Source organism: Equus asinus, chromosome 9, assembly GCF_041296235.1.
Source record: "Equus asinus isolate D_3611 breed Donkey chromosome 9, EquAss-T2T_v2, whole genome shotgun sequence".
In the NCBI taxonomy this organism is placed as follows: domain Eukaryota; kingdom Metazoa; phylum Chordata; class Mammalia; order Perissodactyla; family Equidae; genus Equus; species Equus asinus.
Genome location: NC_091798.1, coordinates 96,493,006 through 96,516,757, shown reverse-complemented (window position 1 = coordinate 96,516,757; position 23,752 = coordinate 96,493,006). Strand labels below are relative to the sequence as shown.

The 23,752-nt window shown below is 44.7% G+C and overlaps 1 protein-coding gene across 19 annotated transcripts in view; it reads left to right on the top strand.

The window, feature by feature from the left end:
- Nucleotides 1–23,752, top strand: part of OBSCN (obscurin, cytoskeletal calmodulin and titin-interacting RhoGEF) — a 147,209-nt gene that overhangs the window by 10,089 nt on the left and 113,368 nt on the right. For 18 of the 19 annotated variants that reach the window (XM_070518014.1, XM_070518012.1, XM_070518007.1 and 15 more), the window contains exons 10-12: nt 16,373–16,648; nt 20,343–20,618; nt 23,277–23,552. In XM_070518014.1, coding sequence (XP_070374115.1) covers nt 16,373–16,648; nt 20,343–20,618; nt 23,277–23,552 — 828 coding nt within the window. The remainder of the gene's footprint in view (nt 1–16,372; nt 16,649–20,342; nt 20,619–23,276; nt 23,553–23,752) is intronic. The other variant, XM_070518009.1, reaches the window with a different exon arrangement.

Sequence of the window (23,752 nt, the reverse complement as noted above, 5' to 3'; positions counted from 1 at the left end):
GGCTGGCACAAGAGGGTCCAGCCTGGCTTGTCCGGCGTCTGATGTCCCCGTGGGGATGGATCCCTTGGATGGACTGGCGGGGATAACGGCCTCTCTCTCCCTGTGGTTCACTGCTGTGTCTGGACCCCATTCTCTCCTCTGGGGTTACCGTCTCCTCGTGACGGTGCACCCCCAGGCCCTCATTGTTCGTGTGGGCAGCCCAGGCTCCTTCCCCTGGTGACCGGGCTCCCCTCGGGACAGTAGATGCAACAGGACTTGTGAAGGTCTGTTCTCAGCAGTCCTAGAATGTTACCTTCTCCGTGCTCTATGTGAAGACCGGGCAGCTCCGAGCAGGTGGAGAGGTGGCTTGCTGTGGTGAGGGTGTGGACACAGGGAGGCTGCTCACTGGGGACCGTTTCCAAGTTGTGAGAACCTCACGGGGGCACAGGCTCTGTCTGTCTCTAATTCTCTGGCGTCCTGAGCATGAGATAAAGATCCTTCTATGCCTAATGCCTCCCGGTCCCAAGAAGGCTTCCGTAGCTCTGGCCACCATGTTTAAGGAGAGAAGAACACACAAGAGGCGTGTGTGTATTTTTTTCTTACTGCTGTACAGCAAATTGTCCCAGGTTCTGTAGCTTAAACGATACCTGTTTATCCGCTCATAGTTCCGTAGGTCCTGACGTCCAGCTGTGGTGTGGCTGGGGTCTCTGTTCAGAGTCTCACAGGCTGGAATGCACAGCCAGCTGACTGAGCTGTCTGGGAATCCTTGTCCAGACTCATCTCAGTTGCTGGCAGAATTCATGTCCTTGTGGTTCTGGGTCTGAGTCTGTTTCCTGGCTGGCTGGCAGCCGGGGGCCACTCTCAGGTCCTTTGCCACGTGGCCCCTCCGTCTTTAGTCCAGCCATGGAGAATCCCCCTTGTGTCCACATGCTCTCGTGCTTCAAATCTTTGGCCAGGAGGAGCCCCCTCCCTTTTAAGGGCTCACCTGTTGAGGCTAGGCCCACCTAGGGTAATGTCCCTGTTGATGAACTCAGTGCCAGCTGTTCTGGGACCTTAATTCCTTCTGCAGAGTCCCCTTCACAGCAGTGCCCAGATTAGTGTTCCCTGGGGTCACTGGGGGAGGGTGTGTGCACATCGTGGGGCAGGGGTCTCGGGGGCATTTCTACCCACACAGGGTGTCACCCCTGCTGTTTCTTCTATTTGGAAGACAAACGCTGTCTGAGGAGCCTGTGGCAGATTCCCCTTACTCTTCCTGGCTCCATGTGGGTCCCAGGCTGCACCCCACTCCAGGCAGCCTGGGAAAGTGAGCTCCTGCCTTCCAGCCTCACCAGTGAGACATCAAGGATGGTGGAGGTTTTTCAAGGTTTATCCATGTTGTAGCAACTGTGGGTGCTTCATTCCTTTTTACGGCTGAGTAATATTCCATTGTGTGGACAGACCACATTTTGTCTGTCCTTTCGTCAGCTAATGGACGTTTGAGTTGTTCTCACTTTTTGACTGTTATGAACAGTTGTGCTATGAACATTCTTATACAAATTTTTGTGTGAACATATATTTTCAATCCTCTTGGGATTGCCGGGAATTTAGCAGTTCTGTGTCTAACTTCCTGATGAGCCACCGAACTGTTTTCCAGAGCGGCTGCGCCATTTTTCAGCCCCACCAGGAACGTGCAAGGGTTCTGTTTTCTCCACAGCCTCACCAACACTTGTTATTTTCAGTTCACTTTTTTTGACTGTAGCCGTCTTAGTGGATGTGAGGTGCTGTGTCATTGTGGTTTTGACTTGCATTCCCCTGATGACTAATGACAGTGAGCATCTTTCCTGTGTGAATTGGCCGTTCATCTGTCTTCTTGGAGAAATGTCCCTTAAAATCACTTTCCTGTTTTTTGAATTGGGTCCTTTATCTTTTTGTCATTGAGTTGTAAGAGTTCTTTATATATTCTGGGTATTAGATCCTTATCAGATATCTGATTTATAAATATTTACTCCCATTCACTTTCTTGATTGTGTTCTCTGATGTACAAAAGTTTTTAAATTGCGATGAAGTCCAGTTTATCCTCTTTTGCTTATGTGTTAGTTGTTATATCTAAGAAACCATTGCCTAATCCAAGGTCATGAAGATTGACGTCTGTGTTTGCGTCTGAGAGTTTTCTAGTTGTAGCTCTTACCTTTAGGTGTTTAATCCATTTTGAGATAATTTTTTTGTGTGGTGTGAGACGGGGGTCCATCAGTATCCTTTGCACATGGAAATCCAGCTGTTGCAACACCATTGTTGAAAGGACATTTTTCCCTCTGGATTTTCTTGGCACACTGGTCAAAAATGGATTGACCGGGGGGCTGGCCCCGTGGCCGAGTGGGTAAGTTTGCGCGCTCCGCTGCAGGTGGCCCAGTGTTTCGTTGGTTCGAATCCTGGGCACGGACATGGCACTGCTCATCAAACCACGCTGAGGCAGCGTCCCACATGCCACAACTAATAAAAAAAGGGACCCACAACAAAGAATATACAGTTATGTACCAGGGGGCCTTGGGGAGAAAAAGGAAAAAAATAAAATCTTAAAAAAAAAAATGTATTGACTGGAAGTGTCAGGATTTATTTCTGGATTTGCAGTTCCATTCCATTGATATATATGTCTGTCTGTCTATCCTTGTGTCAGTACCACACGGTCTTGATTACTGTAGCTTTGTGGTAAGTTTTGAAATTGGGAATTGTTCTTTTGTTCTCAACTTTGTTGTTCTTTTTCACCCAAGACTTTTTTTGGCTATTTGAGGTCCTTGCATTTCCATGCAGATTTTGGGATCGAATTTTGCAAAAAATGCGCCTGGGATTTTGATTGGGATTGTAGTGAATGTGTAGATCAATTTTGGGGAATATTGCCATCTTAACATTAGTCTTCTAATCTACAAGTGTAGGATGGCTTTCCATTTGTTTAGGTCTTTTAAAAATTACTTTCAATGATGTTTTGTAGTTTTCAGTGTACAAGACTTGGACTTATTTTGTTAAGTTTGTTGCGAAGTATTTTGTTCTTTTTGATGCTACTGTAAATGGAAGTGTTTTCTTAATTTCATTTTTGGATTGTTCATTGCTAATATACAGAAACAGAGTTGATTTTTGTACATTGGTCTTGTATCCTACAACCTTGCCAAATTTGTCTATTAGCTCTACTCATTCTTTTGTGAATTCTTTAGGATTTTCTTTATACAAAACCACGTCACCTGCAAATACAGATAGTTTTACTACATTTCCAATCTGGATGCCTCTCATTTTGTTTTTGATTACTGATTAAATCTCTCAAAAAGAATCTCTATGTGTTATAGGTCTGTTCAGGTTTTCTATTTCTTCTTGAGTCAGGTTTTTAGTTGGTGTGTTTCTAGGAATTTGTCCATTTCGTCCAGGTTATTTAGTTGTTCAGTGTGCAATTGTTCACAGTATTGTCTTGTGCTTCTTTTTATTTCTGTAAGGTCTGTATTGGTGTCCCCACTTTTATTTCTGATTTTGGTAAGTTTAGTTATCCAACTTTTTTTCTTGGTCGGTCTAGCTGATGGTTTGTCAGTTTTCTGGAACTTTTCAAAGAACCAGCTCTGGCTTCCTTCATTCTGTCTGTTGTTTTTCTATTTCCTGTTTCATTTATCTCTGCTCTAGTCTTTATTTCCTTCCTTCTGCCATCTTTGTGTTTAGCTTGCTCTTCTTTTTCTAGTTTCTTAAGGTGTGAAGTTAGTTGTTGATTCGTGATCTTTTTTAACACAGGCCTTATAGCTATGAATTTCCCTCTGAGCACTGCTTTCACCACGTCTCCTAAGTTTTGGTATGTTGTGTTTTCATTTCCACTTATCTCAAAATATTTCCTAATTTTCCTTGTAATTCCGCTTTGTTAAAGAGTACTTGGTTTAACTTTGATATACTAGTGAGTTTCCCAGTTGTCCTTCTGTTATTGATTTCTAGCCTCATTTCACTGCAGTTGGAAAGATACTTCATATGATTTCAGTCTTTTTAAATTTATTGAGGCTTTCTTCGTGGCCTAACATATGGTCTGTGCTGGAGAATTTTCTGGGTTTGCTTGAGTAACGTGTGTCTTCTGCTGTTGTTGGGCGGAGTGTCCTGTAGACGTCAGTGAGGTCTAGCCGGCCTGCAGTGTGGTTCAGGTCCTCTGCTTCCTTATTGATCTTCTGTCTGGTGCTCTAGCCATTATTGAAAGCGGGGTATGAAAGTCCCCTGGGTATTACTGCTGAACTGTCTCTTTCTCCTTCTAATCTCTTAGATTTCACTTCTTATATTTTGAGGCTCTCCTGTTAATTGTGCTTATGTGTATAGTTGTTGTATCTTCTTGATGAATTGACCCTTTTATCAATATATAATGCCCTTAATCTAGATATGTCAATCAGTATATAATGCCGCTAATCTCTGCATATCAGTCAATGTGCAGTGTCTTGTAGTGGTTTTGCCTTGCAGCCCGTTTTGTCTGACATTATTGCAGCTGCCTCAGGTCTCCATCGGTTGCTGTTCGTATGCAGCATCTTTTCACTTTCAACCTATTTGCATCTTTGGATCTAAAGTGAGTCTCTTGTAGACAGCATGCTTTTTAAAAAAAATCCATTTTATCAATCTCTACCTTTTAATTGGGGGGTGGGCTCTATTTACAGTTAAATTAATACTTACAAGGAAGGACCTACCTCTGCTATTTTGTGGGGTTTTTTATGTGTCATATTTTTTTTTGTTCCTCATTTTCTCCATTACTGTCTTTATGATTAATTAATTTTTTTTCTAGTATAACATTTTTATTCCCCTCTCATTTCCTTGTATATCCATATCTATGTATCTGTGTATCTCTTTCTGTACAGATCTATTCGCTTCTTTTCTTAGTGGTTATCTTGGGGATCACAGTTAACATCTTAACTTTATAATAATCAAGTTTGAAATTATACCATCTTAGTTTCAATAAAAAATTATGCTTCTTTATAGCTCTGTGCCCCACCCATGCTTTATGATGCTATTGCCACAAGTTATGTCTCTATACATTAACTTTAGTTCATTAACTTTATAGTTTTATAATTTTGCACTTGTATTTTAAGTTATATAGGAAAAGAAGAGTTACAAACTGAAAGTTCTATAAAACTTTTATATTTACCTATATAGCTATGTTTACTGTTGTTTATTTTTTTCATGTGGTTTCAAGTTATTATTTAGTGTATTTTCATTCCAACCTGAAGGACTCCTTTAGCATTTCTTTTTTTTTTTCCCTGTGTTTTGTCCCCAAATCCTCCCAGTACGTAGTTGTATATTTTAGTTGTGGGTCCTTCTAGCTGTGGCATGTGGGATGCTGCCTCAACATGGACTGACAGGTGGTGCCGTGTCCATGCCCAGGATCTGAACTGGCGAAACCCTGGGCCGCCGCACCAGAGTGCGTGAACTTAACCACTTGGCCATGGTGCTGGCCCCTCCTTTAGCATTTCTTGCAGGACAAGTCTACCAGCAACAAAATCCCCAGTTATTGTTTATCTGGGAACATATTAAATTTTCCTTCTTTTTTTTTTTTTTCATGAGGCAGATTGTCCCTGAGCTAACATCTCTGCCAATCTTCCTCTATTTTGTATGTGGGTCACTGCCATAGCATGGCTGATGAGTGTTGTAGGTCTGTGCCTGACATCTGAACCCATGAACCTGGGCCGCCAAAGTAGAGCGTGCTGGACTAATCACTATGCAATGGGGCTGGCCCCCTCCTTCATTTTTGAAGGATAGTTTTGCCAGATATAAAATTCTGGTTGATAGTTTTTCCTTTCAGCAGTTGAAATGTCATCCTACTGCCTTCTGGCCTCTATGGCTTCTGAAGGGAAATCAGCTGTAAACCTTAGTGAGGAGCCCTTGTGTGTGATGAGTCGCTTCTCTCTTTCTGCTTTCAAGTTTCTCTTGCTCTCTCTTTTTTTTTGGCTTCTGACAGTTTGACACTTAATATGTCTCAGTGTGGGTCTCTTTTAGTTTATCTTGTGTGGAGTTTGTTGAGCTTCTTAGATGTGTAGATTCATGTTTTTTGTTCAATTTTGGAAGTTTTTGACTATTAATTCTTCAAATATTCTCTCTGTTCCTTCCTCTTTCTCCTCTCCCATGCACTCCCATTATGCAAATGTGGGTACAATTGATATTGTCCCATAGGCATCTGAGGCTCTGTTCATTTTCTTCATTCCTTTTTCTTTCTGCCCTTCAGACTGGGCAATTTCAAGAGACCTATCTTCAGTTGTCTGATTCTTTCTTCCGCCTGTTCAAATCAACTGTTGAACCCCTCTAGTGAATTTTTCATTTCCATCATTAAACTTTTGAAACCCAGAATTTCTGTGTAGTTTCAAAAAAATCTCTGTCTTTATTGATTTTCTCTATTTGATGACACATTCTTCTCATACATTCCTTTATTTCTTGAGAAATGGTTTTGTTTAGTTCTTTGAACAGACATAAGATAGCTGATGTGAGGACTGTTTATGGACTAACACTGGACGTTCTCAGGGGCGGTTCTGTGGACTGCTGCCTTTCCCACGGATGGGCCGTGCTTTCTTGTTTCTTTGCATGTCGTGTAATTCTTTGTCGATGACTTGAATATTAAGTAATGTAATGTGGAAACTCTGGAGTTCAGATTCTCGCCCTCCTCCCCAGAGTTTGTTGTTGCCGTTGTCTGTGTGTCCAGTCACTGTTTTGAACTAATTCTGTGAAGTCTGCATTTTGTGTTGTGCGAGCCACTGAAGCCTCTGCTCAGTGACCTTATTATTCAGCTAATGATTGGATAGTGATTTCCTTGGCTGCATGTAACCAGCGAGTCTCCCAGCATTTGCCAGGGGCCTTTGTTGTGTGTGGGTGCAGGCATACACCCCATAGCCGGGTGGTCCACGGCTCCCCCTTGCCTTCATTCATGCTTCCGCAGAATCTCAAGGTCAGCCAGACGTGTGAGGTCAGGGCCTTCTCGGGTGTTTCCTGACCGTGCGTCTCTGTGTGGCCTCCTAGATACCCAGGAATGTGCCAGAGCTGTTCAGAGCCCTCTATGGACATCTCAGGCCCCAGCGTTTCCTTTTAAGCTCATTGGTTAGCCTGTTGTTTGCCCGACTGTTATCCACTACCTCAGGCAGCCGTGATGCTCATTAATTGCCTGTAACTGTTTTCATCAAATGCTCACAGGGAAAAGACTGTTTTTACTCAGTGAGCTTCTGTTCAGTCTTGAATAATAGATAAAGACAGGCTTGGGAGTAGAGTTTTCCAGAACCACTGAACAGATCAGATGGTGACAATTCACCTGGAGTGGGGCTTTGAAAGAACTCTCACCCCATTCTTCCCCCTCAGGAGGCTTTAACACTGCTGGTTTTCACTGTAATTGCAAACTCTGGACTCAGAGCTGGGGAGGGAGGTATGAGAATTGGGAAAGTTAAAACACCACAAATCTTGCTGTTCTTACTGAGATTCAACTGTTTTTCTTGGATATGTGCTCCCCAGATTAATTTCCAGAGCTCTGAAAAAGTTGATTGCAACAATTTTTGCAAGTGTTTTAATTTTATGGAGGAGAGATTTTAAAGAATTTGTTATTTTGCCGTTTTTGCTGACATCCCTCTGAGTGATCTTTAAATATTGAACCAGCCTTGCCTTCCCGGGATTATGCCCACTTGACTGTGGTTTGTTATTCTTTTTACGTGTTACTGGATTCAAGTTGGTAGTCTTTGGTTGGGTTTTTTTATATTTATGTTCATGAGGAATTTTGTAGCTTTCTTATACCATTTTGTCTGGTTTTGGTGGCAGGGTAATGCTGGCCTCACACAATGAATTGGAAAGTGTTCCCTACTCTTTTGATTTCTTTTGTGTAGGATCTATGTTATTTCCATTCCTTATTTAGTTTCGTTTTTAATTATTTCACTGACTAAGCCAAAGAAGCCATCCTGGCTTAGAGATTTTTTTTAAGGAGATTTAAATGATAAAAACATCTTATTTATAGTTATGAAACTGTACAAGTTATCTGTTTCCTCTTGGGCACGTTTTGGAAGTTCATGGCTTTTGAGGAATTGGTCTGCTTCACCAAATTTGTTTAGTTCATGTGCATAGAGTTGTTTGTAGTATTTCTTTATTACACTTTTAATGTCTGCAGGGTTTGTGGTGATATTCCTTGTCTCATTCCTGATATTATTAGTTTGTGTCTTTTCTCTTGTTTTCTTTTTTAATATTGCAAGGGGTTTATCAATTTTCTTCATCTTTTCAAAGAACCAGGCATAGGTTTCACTGATTTTCTCTATTTTTTTAATGCCATTGATTTCTGTTCTTATCTTTATTATTTACATTCTTCTGCTTGCTGTGGGTTTATTTTGCTCTTCTTTTTCTAATTTATTAAGGTGGAAGCTTAGATTACCAATTGAAATCTTTCTAATTTTATAATATAAATATTTAATACTCTAAATTTCCCTCAAGGCACAGCTTTTAACTTTATCCTACACATTTTGATATGTTGTATTTTCATTGTTGTTCAGTTTAAAATATTTACCCATTTCCCTTGAGACTTCTTAAACTGACATATTATTCAGAAGAGTGCTGTTTAATCTCCAAGTGTTTAGAGACTTTACTGTTATCTCTGTTATTGATTTCTAGTCTAATTCCATTTTGGTCAGAGAACATACTTTGTATTTTTTCAACTTTAAAAAATTTTTGGAAATATCTCTTGTGAACCACCATATGGGCCATGTTGGTGAATGTACTGTGTGTACTTGAAAGGGGTGTGTGTTCTGCTGTTGGGTGGAATGTCCTACAGATGCAAGTCACACTAATTCAGTTCTTCTATATGCCTGAGAATTTTCCGTCTACTAATTCTGTCAACTGTTGTGCTAAGAGTGTTGAAGTCTCTAGCTATAATTGCGGGCTTCCTGGGTTTTCTTGCAGTTCTGTCAATTTTTGCTTCATGTATTTTGAAGCTCTCTTGTTAGGCACTTACTCATCTAGGATTGTTATGTCTTCTTGTAAACGGACCCATTTATCTGTGTGCAATGCTCTCTTTATCCCTAGCAATTTCCTTAGCTCAGGAGTCTTCTCTCTGATATTAATGTAAATACTCCAGAAATGTAGTGATTAGTGCTTGCACTGTGTGTATTTTTCATTCTTTTACTTTTACCTACACATGTTGGAAGTGAGTTTCTTGTAGACAGCATAAAGTTGGGTCATTTTGATCCATTCTGACAATCTCTGTCTTATAATCAGTGTGTTTAGACTGTTTTCATTTAATGCAATAGTTGGTATGTTTGGATTCAGGTCTACCATTTTATTATTTGTTTCTGTTTTTTTTTTTCTCTTTTTTTTATTCCTCTTTTTCACCTTTCCTGCCTTTTTGGGTTATTTGTGATGTTTTTAGTAGTCCATTTTAATTTATCTATTGTGATTTTGCATATATTTTTGTGTGGTCGCCCTAGGGATTGCACTACACTTACTCACCTCCTCACCATCTACTCAGAGTCAGTATTTTACTACTCAGTCGGAATGTAGGACTTTATCAACAAATAGGTCCTATTGTCCTCCCACCTTTATGTTATCAGCTGTTTTATGCATTATCTTTATTACTGAAAACCTCTTCAGGTGATGTGATGATTTTTGCTTTCAGCTATCAAACACGTTTTAAAGAATTCAAGAGGAGGGCGTGATCTGTTTTACTCCCCAGTGTATGAGTCAGTCTAGGCTGCCCTTACGAAGCACCACAGGTCGTGTGGCTTAAATAGCAGAAACTTATTTCTCACGGTTTTGAGGCTGGAAGTCCCAGATCAGGTGCCACCAGGTGCCAGCATGCCAGTTTCTGGTGAGCGCTCTCTTCCTGGCTGGCAGACAGCTGTGTCCTCTCGTGGTCTTTTCTCTGTGGGCACGGGGGGAGCAGGAGACATCCCTGGTGTCTCTTCCTTTTCTTGTAAGGACACCGATCCTGTCAGACTGGAGCCCCCCCGTTATGACCTCTTCTAACGTAGTCCACTCCCGAAAGGCCCTGCCTCCAACACGGGGACTTAGGGCTTCAGCATGTGGATTTGGGGGGACATGATTCATGGTCCATGACACCCAGATGTTTACCATTTCCGTTGTTCTTCCTTCATTCCCGGTGTTCCAGGTCTTCCTACAATATCATTTCCCTCTATCTGAAGAACTTCCCTTAGCAATTGTTTTAGAGCAGATCTGACGGCAATGAATTTTCTTGGTTTCCTTACTTTGGAACGTCAGTATTTCACCTTCGTTCCTGAAGGATATTGTTGCTGGATATAGAATTCCGGGCTGATGGTTTTCTTTCAGCATTGACTGATGTTTGGTGAGAAATTCACAGTCATTCAACATGTTCCCCTACAAATCGTGTGTTAGCATTGTCTGCCTGCTTTCAAGAGTTTTTCTTTGTCCTCAGTTCCCAGCAGTTTTGGTGTGGTCTGTCTGGGTGTGGATTACTTTGGGTTTATTCTGTCTGGGCTTTGTTAGGCTCTTTTAGTCTGGTTTATGTCTTTCACTAAATCTGAGAAGGTTTAGGCATTGTTTTTGAATTTTCTTTTTCTGCACTGCACTCTTTCTCCTCTCTAGGACTAACAGCATAAGTTTTAGTCCTTTTGGTTTTGTCCCATAGGTTCCAGAGGCTCTTTCTAGAAATTTCCTTTCTTGCCATTGTTTAGACTGGATAATTCCTATTGATCTGTCTTCAAGTTCAATAACTCTTTCTTCTCTTGTCTATATTCTGACATTGAGCCTATTTAGTGAGTTATTTCACTTATTATATTAGTCTACTTAGAAAAGTTTCACTTGATTCTTCTTTACCTCTTGTATTTCTTTGTTGAGATTTCCTATTTTCCCATTCCTTTCAAGGGTATCTGCTTTTACTTGTTGGAGCATTTTTGTAATAGCTGCTTTAAAGTCTTTGTCAGATATTTCCAAGATTTGTGTCATCTTGACATTTATATCTGTTAATAGTCTTTTCCCCTGCATGTGAATTGGGAGTTTTCTGGGTTCCTCATGGGCCAAGTAATTTCAGATTGTATCCTGGACGTGTTGAATACCATGTTGTGAGACTGGGTCTTCTTTACATCCTATGGGGAAGGTTGAATTCCTTAGCTGGAAATTAGCCAGTTGAGTTCAGGCTGTGGGTTCCTGCCAGCCTCCCACGGGTTGTTTCCAAAGACTTTGAAGTGCCATTTGGATCTGTCGTGAACATGCCCACCCAGTGGTCAGTGTGGTGGACAGTGGCTTGTGTCCTAGTTTAGGGCTCACAGTCCTTGGTGTGCTGATGAGAGTCAGACCCACTCACGCATGGACTAGGGGTGAGCCCTGGAGTTCCTGAGTGACCTCAGTGCCACATCCTAAGCTTCTCATTCTCCAGCCTCTCTGGGACCCTGGGGATTCCTTTTCAGTTCTGTAGTTGGAAGGCTGGAGGTAAGGTATGCTGCTCTGATGCTGCCTTGCCATGGCACCACCTGTGTCAGAACCAGTGATGGGAGCTCAGAGAGAGGAAGGTCAGTGGGGCTCACTCCTCCCTCTAGGGACCAGAGCTCCTTCAGTTGGAGAGGAACACTCCATGCCCTCACAGTTTTAGGGGTCTTAAGTCTTCATGGGCTGGAGTGTGATAGCATGGAGAAAAAACAGGGTGTCTTGGGGTTCCCTTCCTCACACCTTGTGCAAGAGCTGAGGAGCCTGCTTCTGGATTTGGGGCTACCCTGTGTGCAGGCCAGGGGAGAAAGGCAGATTCCTTTCTCTTTTATTGGGACTTGGAACTCTGTTTTTTCCCACAATCCACCTACTACCGCTTACTTTGAGAGCCCTCAAATAGTTACTCTGTGGCCTTGTAGCTGCATTTGGTGAGCAAGACAGGGTGAAGGGTGCGTGTGTGAAAGGGGAGCTGCCCGTAGACGCTTTTGTGAAAATACAAGTTTAATTTTTGTAACTATGCAGATGAACCCAAACCTTGGCGTTTCTAGTGTGGGACATATCCTAAGTCTTCTTACAGTGGTATTTGTAACTTGTTCAGGTGAATTTTGAAGGGAGACCACTGTGTAGCCGCGGACCTCATGGTGTGGGCTCAGCTCTGGTGTCAGAGTGACCGTGGAGGGCTCCCACATGCTTCTTCCCCAAGTGCAACCATCGATAGATGGTCTCAAACAGACACATACACGTCCCCCAACATCTGCATATAGACGCGTCCACACACACAGACATGCACACACTTACACACACGTGTACACGCACATTTATGCTCGTAAACACACACGTATGTATACACACATGCACAGACACACAAATACACACAGACATACCACAAACATGCTCCCATACATGCACTTCTACACACACACACACACACATTTAAACATACATACACTCTCACAACACACACTCAGAAACACACACATACACACGGACATACAGACGTACACACACCCGACATATGCATATCGACATACCCCCACACACAGACATACATGTACACGGACACACATGCACAGTGTGCTCAGGAGTGATTTGGGAACATTTGCACAAAGTGCACAATTCCCCTCAAGATTAGTCTGAATTCTTCTGTGAAGTGAACATTGAAACAGTAGTGACCTGGGGCAGCCATGCCCTGGAGATGCGACTGAGTCTGGGGCCGTGAAATGAGCAGCAGGTGCTGCACGGTACCATCTGGCCATGGCCGCGGGCGACAGCTGGCTGTGGTTGGGTGTTGTCTGCTTCACATGGTGGATTTGTGAGGGCTTGTCAGTTCACAGAGTGCCAGGCAGTAGCCTCACCAGAGAAGAGATGAAAATGAGAAGTTGTGGTTTCAGAAGCAAGAGTGTCATTGCTGGGAGAGCAGGGCAGGCAAGCAGGTGGGCGTCAAATCCACGAGGGGCACGTGGATTCTCACCAAGGCTCTTGCATTGCCAGGACCTCCTGACCCCTGAGGACATCTCACGGCAGAGATCTTCCTCTGGACACCCCACCTGCAGTGTCCGCTGAGGGGAGTGGGCTCCTGATTCTGGCACAGAAGCACAGAAGGGACTCGTTTAGATTTGGGTTTTGGAACGGCCACTCTGGCTGCACTGGGGAGAATGGATTTGGACACAGGGAAACCAGGCAGGAGCCCCTGCCCTGGGATAGGAGATGCCTAGGCCCAAATAGAGGCCACAGTCAAGGGGATGGAGAGGGAATGGGGGTGGAGTGGATAGAGTGGTGGTCAGGTAGATGTGGGGAAGAAGCATGTGGGAGCCCTCCACTATCTGGGATGTGGCAGGTAGACAGGGGCAGGTGTCTTGGGAGGAGTGGGTGATGAGCCAGCGTGGGTGCCTGGAGTGTCCAGGGGGTGGTCAACTGTCTGGGCGTGGACTTTGGTCAGTGCTGGGCTGGAGAGAAGACTTGGGAGTTGCTGGCCCATTGGTGGTGGGAGAGGCTGGGCATGTGTCAGGGAACCTGGGGGAAAAGTCAGTCTGGAAAGAGAGGGTGATGGCAGGACCTATGCTGGGAGTGTTGAGGGAGCTGGGACCATGAAGGGAGAGGCTCAGGGGCAGTGGGAGAACCCAGAGAGAGCCCTGCCGTGGAACCAGGAGAAGACTTTCCTGCAAAGGGTGCAGTGAGGGCACTAATGCCACAGAGAAATCAGAGAGGCAGGGGAGGAGCTGAAGGATGGGCCTGTGGGCTTTGGTGAGGTGAACCTGGGCTGAGGAAGTGGACCCAGCAATGTCTGCAGCTGTTTTCCAAAGCCCAGCTTTGAGGGGTTGGTGAGACAGCAGAGGGGAAGACCCACTGAGGCAGAGGCCAACCGTGGGCCCAGAAGGCCTGTGAACCACTGTGTGGATTGTTGGATCCTCATCACTGCCTGCTGTCCAGGCGCTTGCCCCTGCGTGGTACCAGGTTATTGAGGATGAGCAAGCAAGACAGCCAGCTTGACACTTTATCTTTTCCTCCATGAAAAATATGTTTAAGGCATAAAAATAGAACCATTTGCATTTTGGACACAGATGCATTTTTTTTTAAAAAAAAAAGATAAAAAATCCAATTCAGGGGGAGTTCAGAGCTTCTGCTGGCTTCCCTGGGAAATCAGAGAGGCGTTTGCAGAGCACAAAGTCCCTAATAGATGAAATTGAATAATCTCATCTGGAGAAGTAGAGTTGAAAACACCCATCTGGATTTCTGGTTCCAGCGGTACTGCAGACTGCTGTAGTGTGAAACTCTCCCACCGTGGACATCTGAAAATGTGGGGCAGAATGGAGCAAAGTCAGGTTAGGTTACTATCTGAACTTGCAAGGGAAATTTCCAGGTCCTGGAAGTGAAGAGGGAAGGGAACTCTAAAGCAGTGAGTGATGGGTTGGTGCACAGTGGGGTTTGGTTCCAGACCAGGGCCTGACTCACACCACCAGCTTGCACATAGGCAGTGGGTGCTTAGGTGAGAGAGGTGAGGAGGTGGGACAAAGACCATACAAAGAGGGGTGCTAGTAGAAACACATCGTTAAGGAAAAGATGGACCAGAAGAGTGATCTGCCCACAGCCCAGGGAGGTGACAGGGCACTGGGCTGTCTGCCTTGGCTCGGGTGGGAAAGTTCCCCCAGGAAATGGAAACCTGTTTGTTACTTGGGATTGGGGTTTTAATTTATATAACTGAAGACCCCAGACTGAGACGTTAACTTAAAGATGGAGCTCCAGGGGGCCGGCCTGTGGCCTAGTGGTTAAGTTCAGCATGCTCTACCTCAGAGGCCTGGGCTTAGCTTCCAGGCATGGACCTACATCACTCAGTGGAAGCCATGCTGAGGCAGCAACCCACATACAAAATAGAGGAAGACTGGCACAGATGTTAGCTCAGGGCCACTCTTCCTCAGCAAGAAACCAACCAAACAAAAAACCCTGAAAAACATGGGGCTCCAGGCCAGAGATCCTGGAGTCCCTGGCAGGAGTAAATGTGAAATACTCAGGAGGGCTACCACCCCTGAGGCCACACTTAATTACTGTCAAGTAAAGAAGCCCCGCTAATGATTGGTTCACAATAAAAGTGTATCTAAGCACCAGAGAAACAACCCAGTGTAAACAAGAGTTGTAAGTTACAAAGAAGATCAGGATTAGACCACCCAGGGACTTCAGATGATAGAAGAACAATCTGGAAGAGTATCTAAAATAAGCATATTTACAATATTAAAGAGATATATGGGATACTTGGAAACATAAGAAAAAGCAAAATACCATGGAAAAAAATGGGCAGATTCAAAGAACCAAAAGTCCTAGAATAAGAGACACAACATTCGTAATGAACAATTTGGTAGAGGGATAAACAGCAAATTAGACGTAGCTGAAGAGAGAATTTCTGAATTGGAAGATAGATCTGCAGAAATTACTCAGCGTGAATCACAAGGAGATAAAAAATAAGAGATATTGATGGATATGGAGAAGAGAAGCAGGAGGCCATACATATGTCTAAAACAATTTCTGGGAGAGGCTAGAATGATGAAGATGAAATAATGAAAAAACTCATGTAGAGAATTTTTAGAGTGGTAAAACGTGATTCCAAAACTTCGAATCCCACGAAGAATATGGGAAATGCTAAGAAAATAAATTCACAGCTAGACACACCGTAGTGAACCACAGAAGGCCAGAACCCAAGAGGAGATCTTAAAAACAACCTGAGACCAGAAAAAGATTTATGGAGCGACAGTTATCCTTCCTGTAGATTTGTGGACAGCAGTGAAGAGCACAGGAAAGATGACATAATCTCCAAAGTAGCGAGGGACAGTGACCGTCAACCTAGATTCTATATCCAGCTAAACCACCATTCAAAAGTCAGGGAGAAGTAAAGACATTTTCAGAGAATGGATGGAGAGAATTTACTGTTCACAAAACCTTCTGAAAGAATTACCAATGGGTGTATTTCATAAAGAAGAAAATCTAGTCAAGGGTAACAGAATGGGTCATGGAATAATATGCTGTGAAGCTAAGGAAGTAAGTTAATAAAAAAACAACCCTGATCTCAAGGCCAGGGATTTGGTTACATGGATGGTGACTGGCGCACTAGGAGTTGTAGACTGCATGAGCAGCCCTAAGTATCACTGTTCTTGTGACTCAGGGATATCGCCCATTCTTGGTGACTCTGCATAAGGATATCTCCTTGACAATACCTATGCTTTGAAGTGCTGGCTTCAAACTGTGCCTCCATTTTTTAAGATAATTATGAAATCACTGCTGCTAAACAGATGCCAGAGCCTGAATTGTAACATAGACAGACCTGAGAATTACTGAAGGGGCAGGATGCAGATTCTGAGAACCGACCTGCTCCCTGCTTTGTGCATCTGAGCAGTATGAGTTCTCTGTGTTGAGAAAGGCAGGGCGGGGCAGGCATTATGGTGTCGTGATTCAAGGGTGGACTCTCATTCAGAACTAGAAATTTGATTGTCTCTGACCCCGTGTCCCTCTCTGTCCCCAGAGCCCACGGTGGTGTTTGCCAAGGAGCAGCCGACCCACAGGGAGGTGCAGGCCGAGGCGGGGGCCAGTGCCACACTGAGCTGCGAGGTGGCCCAGGCCCAGACGGGGGTGACGTGGTTCAAGGACGGGAAGAAGCTGAGTGCGAGCAAGAAAGTGCACGTGGAGGCCAAGGGCTGCACCCGGCGGCTGGTGGTGCAGCAGGCGGGGAAGGCGGATGCTGGGGAGTACAGCTGTGAGGCCGGGGGCCAGAAGGTCTCCTTCCACCTGGGCATCACAGGTCAGTTCTTGAGGAAGGGGGGTGAACTCGCCTTGCTTGGAGGTGATGAAGGACTGGCTTACAGCCCAGATCACCCTGGTGCTCTTTCCACTGGACCTCATCTCTTCTAGCCTTCCATCCTCCCAGTTCTCATATCATACCCATGGCTGGACCAAGGGAGGCGGGATGGGAAGGGTGTGAACAGAAGGGAGGGTGGTATTTCCACAAGTAATGCATAGTCATAAATTCCCAGCATCTGCTGGGAAACTTCCAGGTGCTTCCTGGTGTCTGAAACTCTGCCTCTGCCTTGCACTTGGAGTCTGATGTAGACCAGGCGTCTCTCACCGGTGGGTATATGAACTTCCTCATCTTGGGAGTCCTGGCAGCTCCCAGGTGCCCTTACCCAGCAACACATGCGGCTTCACACTAGGCAAGGAGGTTTGCATTTCATTAAACCAAGATAAGGGGAAATTTCTGCTGCTGAATTGTACTTGGATTTATCTCGAGTGAACTCTGGGTTATCAAAGTTTTAGGTGTTGCAGACACTCTTCCCTCCTTGGATAAAGAAGTTATCTGTGCACCTACATATAACAAAACCTACATCCATGTTTTCTTGCAGTGTCTGTGCGAAGTAAACAAAAACCAGAGGATTGATGGATGTGCATCTGAGACATGCATGCATGAGGTCTGGAGTCTCCTTTTAAAAGGAATCTTGTTTCTCTCCTGTTAGAACATTCTGTGTCAGGGGGCCAGCCCCGTGGCCGAGTGGTTGAGTTCGTGTTCTCCACTTCGGCGGCTTGGGGTTTCCCTGGTTCGGATCCTGGGCACAGACCTAGCACCACTCATCAAATGATGCTGAGGTGGCATCCCACGTAGCAGAGCCAGAAGGACCTACAACTGGAATATACAACTGTGCTGCGTCCTGGGGGGCTTTGGGGAAAAGAAGAAGAAAAAAGACTGGCAACAGATGTTAGCTCAAGGCCAATCTTGAAAAAGAAAAAAAAGAACATTCTGTGTCAGAATTCCCCTTGGAGTGTGATTTACAGATTGAGCAATGAGGAGAATAAGTGGCTCATCCCACAGCGGCAGGCCTTGTTAGAGACGAGTTCCTAAAGAAGCGGCCCGACCGGCGAGGCAGTGCTGGTTTCCCGCATTTCCTGATGATGGGAGTGTGTCTGTGCCTCCCTGGCTGGTTCACAGAGAGGTCTGAGGACTAAATTTATTTTCCTTTTGTTAAGAAACTTCACGCCAAATAAAGATGGGCATCAGTCCCGTGTTGACTTCTAGTCAGTATGTAACGGTGTGTAATTGTATCTGTGCGCAGTGGTTTGTGGGTGTGTTTAGACACCAAAAAACCCACTGTGTATCTTTTTTCAATGTTAATTTAGGAGAATATGACAAATTGTTTTATAGTAATAAATATGAAAAGGTTTGACAAGTTGACCAAATTCTTAGAAAAATATATAAAAAGTGACATAAGAAGAATTAGACAACCCCAACAGTCTATAACCTTTAAAATAAATGGAACCTCAGTAAGTAATCTCGTAGAGAAAGATCTAAGCCTAGTGGCTTGTCTGGTAATTATACAAAATATTATGGAAAGAAATTATTACGTGTTCTTGGAGATTCTTCTAGGGAATAGAAAATCCAGATAGTCTCTGATTTGTTTTACGTAGACATCATGACTTCAGTAACCAAAATCTGACAAGGAAAGTAGGAATTACAATTACAGGCCAATCTACGATGGACATCAAGGCCAAAAACTTAAACAAAATATTATCAAAATAAAATCAAAAATGTAATAAATGAAGCGGATAATTCACTCTGATGGAAGTTGTTGAAATCTTAGAAACATTAGTAAATCAATATAATGCACGACATTAACAGATTGAAACAAAAAATGAAGTGATTACCTCAACAGATGCAGAATGAAGCATTTGATACAATTTAACATCAAATCCAAAAGAAATGTTTGGTAAAGTTATCACTAATTCATGTCAGAAAATTCTTAACAAATTATAAATAAGACAGTTCTTCCTTAATTTGATAAATCATACTGCAGAAAAGCCGGCTAATCACAGAAAGAGAAATCTTGAAAGCTTGGCCTTTGCAATAGGGAACCAGAGGAGGCGGCTGTCAGCACCCCTTGCCACAGGGCACAGCACAGTGAGGAGGAAAATAAAGAAAAACAGATAAAGGGGTGAAAAAACAAACAGATGATGTGATTTATACAAAATATAAATTATTAGACTTAGTACGATAGTTGAGAAAAATCATTGTGTAAAAAAATCAATATGCAGGAAACACTTCTCTGTCTATATACTTGCAACAAACACTTGGAAAATGAAAATTTAAAAGAGTTAAACAGCATCAGAAGAATGTTTTTCTAATTCTGAGTCGAATAAAAGGTGCTTAGAGGCTTGGTGGGGGATTACTGAATGTTTTTGAGAGACAGACAAGAAGATCTAAGTAGATGGATAGAAATCCACGGAAGAATCCAAGATGTTCACTAACAATCAGAATGTGAGCAACATTCGTTTGGTGGGATGGAGTGGGGTTGAAAATTGACGAGCAGATCGCAGAGGCCTTGTGCAGCCACCATACTGGAGAAGAGAGCAAAGTGTTAGCGTTTGCTGGCCTGGCGTCAGGACTGCCCTAAACACAGTGGTGAAGACCGCGGTGTCTCGACTCGCAAGTTGATACCCCTCTGGAGGACCAGGCAGCGACCTCACAGCCCTGTGCTGGAGTGGCCCCACACTCCTCTCCGCCTTTCTTTCACTGTGGAACCGTGCAAGGACTGGAGACAGCATGGTTTTAATAAATGCTGCACGACCATTTAACTACATAGAAAAAAGATCGACCAGCTCCTTTGGGTACAGACTTCAGAGAAGAGGGGCAAACCGTGAGACTTTGAGATGATAACACAGATGCGTTTAGCCACCTCAGTGGAAGGAATGGTTTCTCAAACAGAATGTGAGTGCAGTAACCACAGGGAAACAGGCCTGACAGACTTGAGTCTATTAAAACGGAAACTTTGATTCATCGGAAGATAGTGTCAGGGAGAGAAAGACAAGCCACCAGCACAGGAAGATATTTTGAACACAGCTGTCAATGCTCTAGCATTTAAAGATCTAAAAGACCCTAAACATGAACGGATGAATGACAGACAGGGCTACTGAAAGTCGGGCAAAAGCTTTGAGTAGTGACGCCAAAGAAGAATGAACACCAATGACCAAAACATCAGAAAAGGTGCTCCCCGTTGTGTGTCAGCGGGACCTGAAGGGGCAGCCCTGGGAGGTCCAGCTTCACTCCCACCAGTCGGCCATCAGCTGAGACACTGAGGGAGGTGAGAGAGTGGAGCTGCAGGACCTCACCCGCACTGCGGTGAGAACGCTCGCTGCACAGCTGCGTGGAGAAGACCCATCGTCCCCTAGGAGGTTGGGCTGTGCCTGCCTCACGACCCCAGATCCCACGAGCACAGAGGTCCTTCACAGCCTCCCCACCTGGAACAGCCAGGCGGAGCCATGCTGTAATGCACAGATAAATTGTGTCTCTTGTTGCTGAGAGGGTGGTGGGGCTCCTCCAGGCCACTCAGCTGGTACAGAGCCTGGAGAAGTTTCCAGCCCTCTGCCTCCCCCATCCAGGCCTTCTTTCCCCAGTGCTGCCTTCCTGACTTAGGTGGTGTCTCTGACCCCGTGTCCCTCTCTGTCCCCAGAGCCCACGATGGTGTTTGGCAAGGAGCAGCCGGCCCTCAAGGAGGTGCAGGCTGAGGCGGGGGCCAGTGCCACACTGAGCTGCGAGGTGGCCCAGGCCCAGACGGAGGTGACGTGGTTCAAGGATGGGAAGAAGCTGAGTGCGAGCAAGAAAGTGCACGTGGAGGCCAAGGGCTGCACCCGGCGCCTGGTGGTGCAGCAGGCGGGGAAGGCGGACGCAGGGGAGTACAGCTGCGAGGCCGGGGGCCAGAAGGTCTCCTTCCGCCTGGATGTCACAGGTCAGTTCTTGAGGATGGGGGGTGAACTCGCCTTGTGTGGAGGTGATGAAGGACTGGCTTACAACCAGGACCACTGTGGTCCTCTTTCCATTAAACCTCATCTCTTCACGAATCCCAGTCCCCCTCCCATTTTCTTACTCATGGCAGAGCCCAGGGGTCTTGGACTGCAGGGGTGTGTACAGCAGGGAGAGGCCCTTCTTCTCCATCTTAATGGTGTTTGCACGTTGCAATTCCACATCTTGCACTTTTCCCAGAACCTCCTCAGGACCCACCGTTGGTCCTTGGTGTCCCGGACTCTGGCTGTGTCTAGTGCATTGGGCTGAGGTAGAGCAGATGTCCCTCACCTGAGGACGTTCTCCTGGTTCCCATTTGCCTTCACCTGCCCCAGATGAGGGATCTTGCTATCAAGAGATGTCTGCATTTCATTCAGCCAGGATAATAGCAAATTTCAGGCACCAGTCATACTGGGATTTATCTCAAGACTGAACTTGGGTTCCCAAAGTTCTGGGGGTTCTGGAGCACTCTCCCTCCTCGCACATGGCTGGAGAAGCTCTTTCTGCACCATATGGGCCAGAACACAGACACATGTTTCACTACAGTGTCTGTGCAAAACCAGTGGAGAGCAGAGAATCGGGAGCTGAGCATCCGTGATGCACACGTGTGAGGCTGGAGTTTCTTTTCAGGGCAAATCTTGTTTTCCTTTGTCTTCAGTTAGAATATCCCAAGTCAGAATTCCTCTTGGGGTTTGATGTGTAAACTTAGAAGTGGGGAGAAATAAGCAGCTGTGGCATACGGGCACTCTGTTTCTGAGGACTTCCTGAGGTGGCAGCCCCTGCCTGGTAGAGCCGCGTTGATTTCATAGCGTTTCCTAATGGTGAGGGTGGGTCTGTGCCCTCCTGGCTGGTTCACAGAGAAGTCTGTGAACTTGCTGTTTTCCCCTTTCTTAGGAGGGTTTAACTCACATGAGGGTCAGCTGAGGTCTCACATGGACTCCTGGGTGCCACCCGTAACTGTTTGTTGTTGTGTCAGTGTGCAATGTTGTAGGTGTGCATGGATACCAAGAATCCTGCTGTGTATGTTTGACATGCTATTGAGGAGAATCTGACAGTATTCTGTGCAAGAGAATAGGAAAAGTTTGAGAAATTATCCTATTTCTAGAAAACTAAATAAAAACTGACCTAAGAAGAAACAGACAGCTCAAACAGTCCTATTGGAGAAATAGAACCAGTGGGAAAAAAATCTTCTCATAGAACAAATTCTAAGCCCAGCGCTTTACTGGTAGAGTCTTCCGGTAACTTAGAAATTAATTATCCCTTGTCCATGGAGAATCTTCTAGAGAATAGAAAAAGGAGATCAACTTTTTAACTCTTTTTATCTGGTAGCATAATTTTGATATTGTAATATGACAGGCCAGTAGGAAGAATTCATATTATAAGTAAATCCATTATGGATTTCAAGGCCAATATGCTAAAACAATTAGCAAACTGAATTCAGCAGTATATGAAAAGAATCCTACAGTCTGATAAAATTCAGAATGCACCAGGAATCAAGGCTGGTTCAACATTAGAAACATTAGCAAATCAATGTAAAGCCTGACATTAACAGATGGAAGAAAATCAAGGTGATTACCTCAATACATGCCGAATCAAGTCTTTGACAACAATTTTACATCATAAATCCAGAAGAAATGTCAGATAAAATCTAGCATCAATTCATGCCATAAAATCCTAACAAAGTATAAGTCACAGGATTCCCCTGAATTTTATAAATGGATTGCAGAAAAGTCGTGCTCACTTCACAAAGTGAAACCGTGAAGGATTTGCCTTTGAGCTGGGGAACAGGACAGGAAAGCCATGTCACCACTTCCATCCCACACTGCACAGCACAAATAAAGGGGAGGAAAATAAAATGAAAGTTTGAAAAAACAGAAGTAGAATTCACAGCAGATGTGATTTATCCAAAAGAGAAATTGTTAGATTTAGTGAGAGTGTTGAGAGAGATTACCACATTCAAAATCAATATAGAGAAATATATATATAGTGTGTATATATATATATATACTATCTATATACTAGCAAAAAACAGTTAGAAAATGAAAATTTAAAAGATTTGGAATAACATCAGAGGTATTGTGGTTTTCTTCCAAGTCTAATAAGAGATGTTTAGATGCTGTGTGGGAGGGGATGGTTAGATGTTTTCAAAAGAGGGTAAAGAAGAGTGAAATAAATGGATAGACATCCATGGGGGAAACTAACATGTTCACTAACAATCCAGTCCTCACAAGTGCTTATTTGGTGGGATGGGGTGGGGTGGGGTTGATAATTGACTAGTGGACTGCAAAGGCCGTGTGCAGACAGACAGTGTGCCCCTGAAGAGAGCCAGTGTGGGCATTGGGGTCGCAGATCTCCAGACTTACAGCTCCAGTGACGAAGACGGCAGGGCTCGATGCAGGAAGAGTTGTCAGATAAGGGGACGGGACGGGCCCAGAGGCAGATTCCTGGGTGAATGGACCTGCCACTGGTTCCCTGCCCTCCTTTGTTTCTACTGTGGCTCCTGTGCAAGGTGTGAAGAAAGGATGGTCTTTTCATAAACGGTACTTTGAACATTTAACCATATGTTTTAGATGGTATCTCTGACCCCGTATCCCTCTGTCCCCAGAGCCCTCGGTGGTGTTTGCCAAGGAGCAGCCGGCACACAAGGATGTGCAGGCTGAGGTGGGGACCAGCGCCACACTGAGCTGTGAGGTGGCCCAGGCCCAGACAGAGGTGACGTGGTTCAAGGACGGGAAGAAGCTGAGTGCGAGCTCGAAAGTGCACGTGGAGGCCAAGGGCTGCACCCGGCGGCTGGTGGTGCAGCAGGCAGGGAAGGCGGATGCTGGGGAGTACAACTGCGAGGCGGGGGGCCAGAAGGTCTCCTTCCGTCTGGATGTCACAGGTCAGTTCTTGGAGGTACTTGGTCAGCCTACTTGGAGTTGATGATGGGCCTTGCTCACAGCCTAGACGGCCCTGGTGTTCTTTCCATTAGACTTGTTCTCTTAATGTCTCCCATCCTTCCATCTTCCATCATACCCATTTTGGGCTGAGAGATGCTGGGCTGGAAGGGTACATGGAAAGGAGAGGCCGTTCCTGCAAACC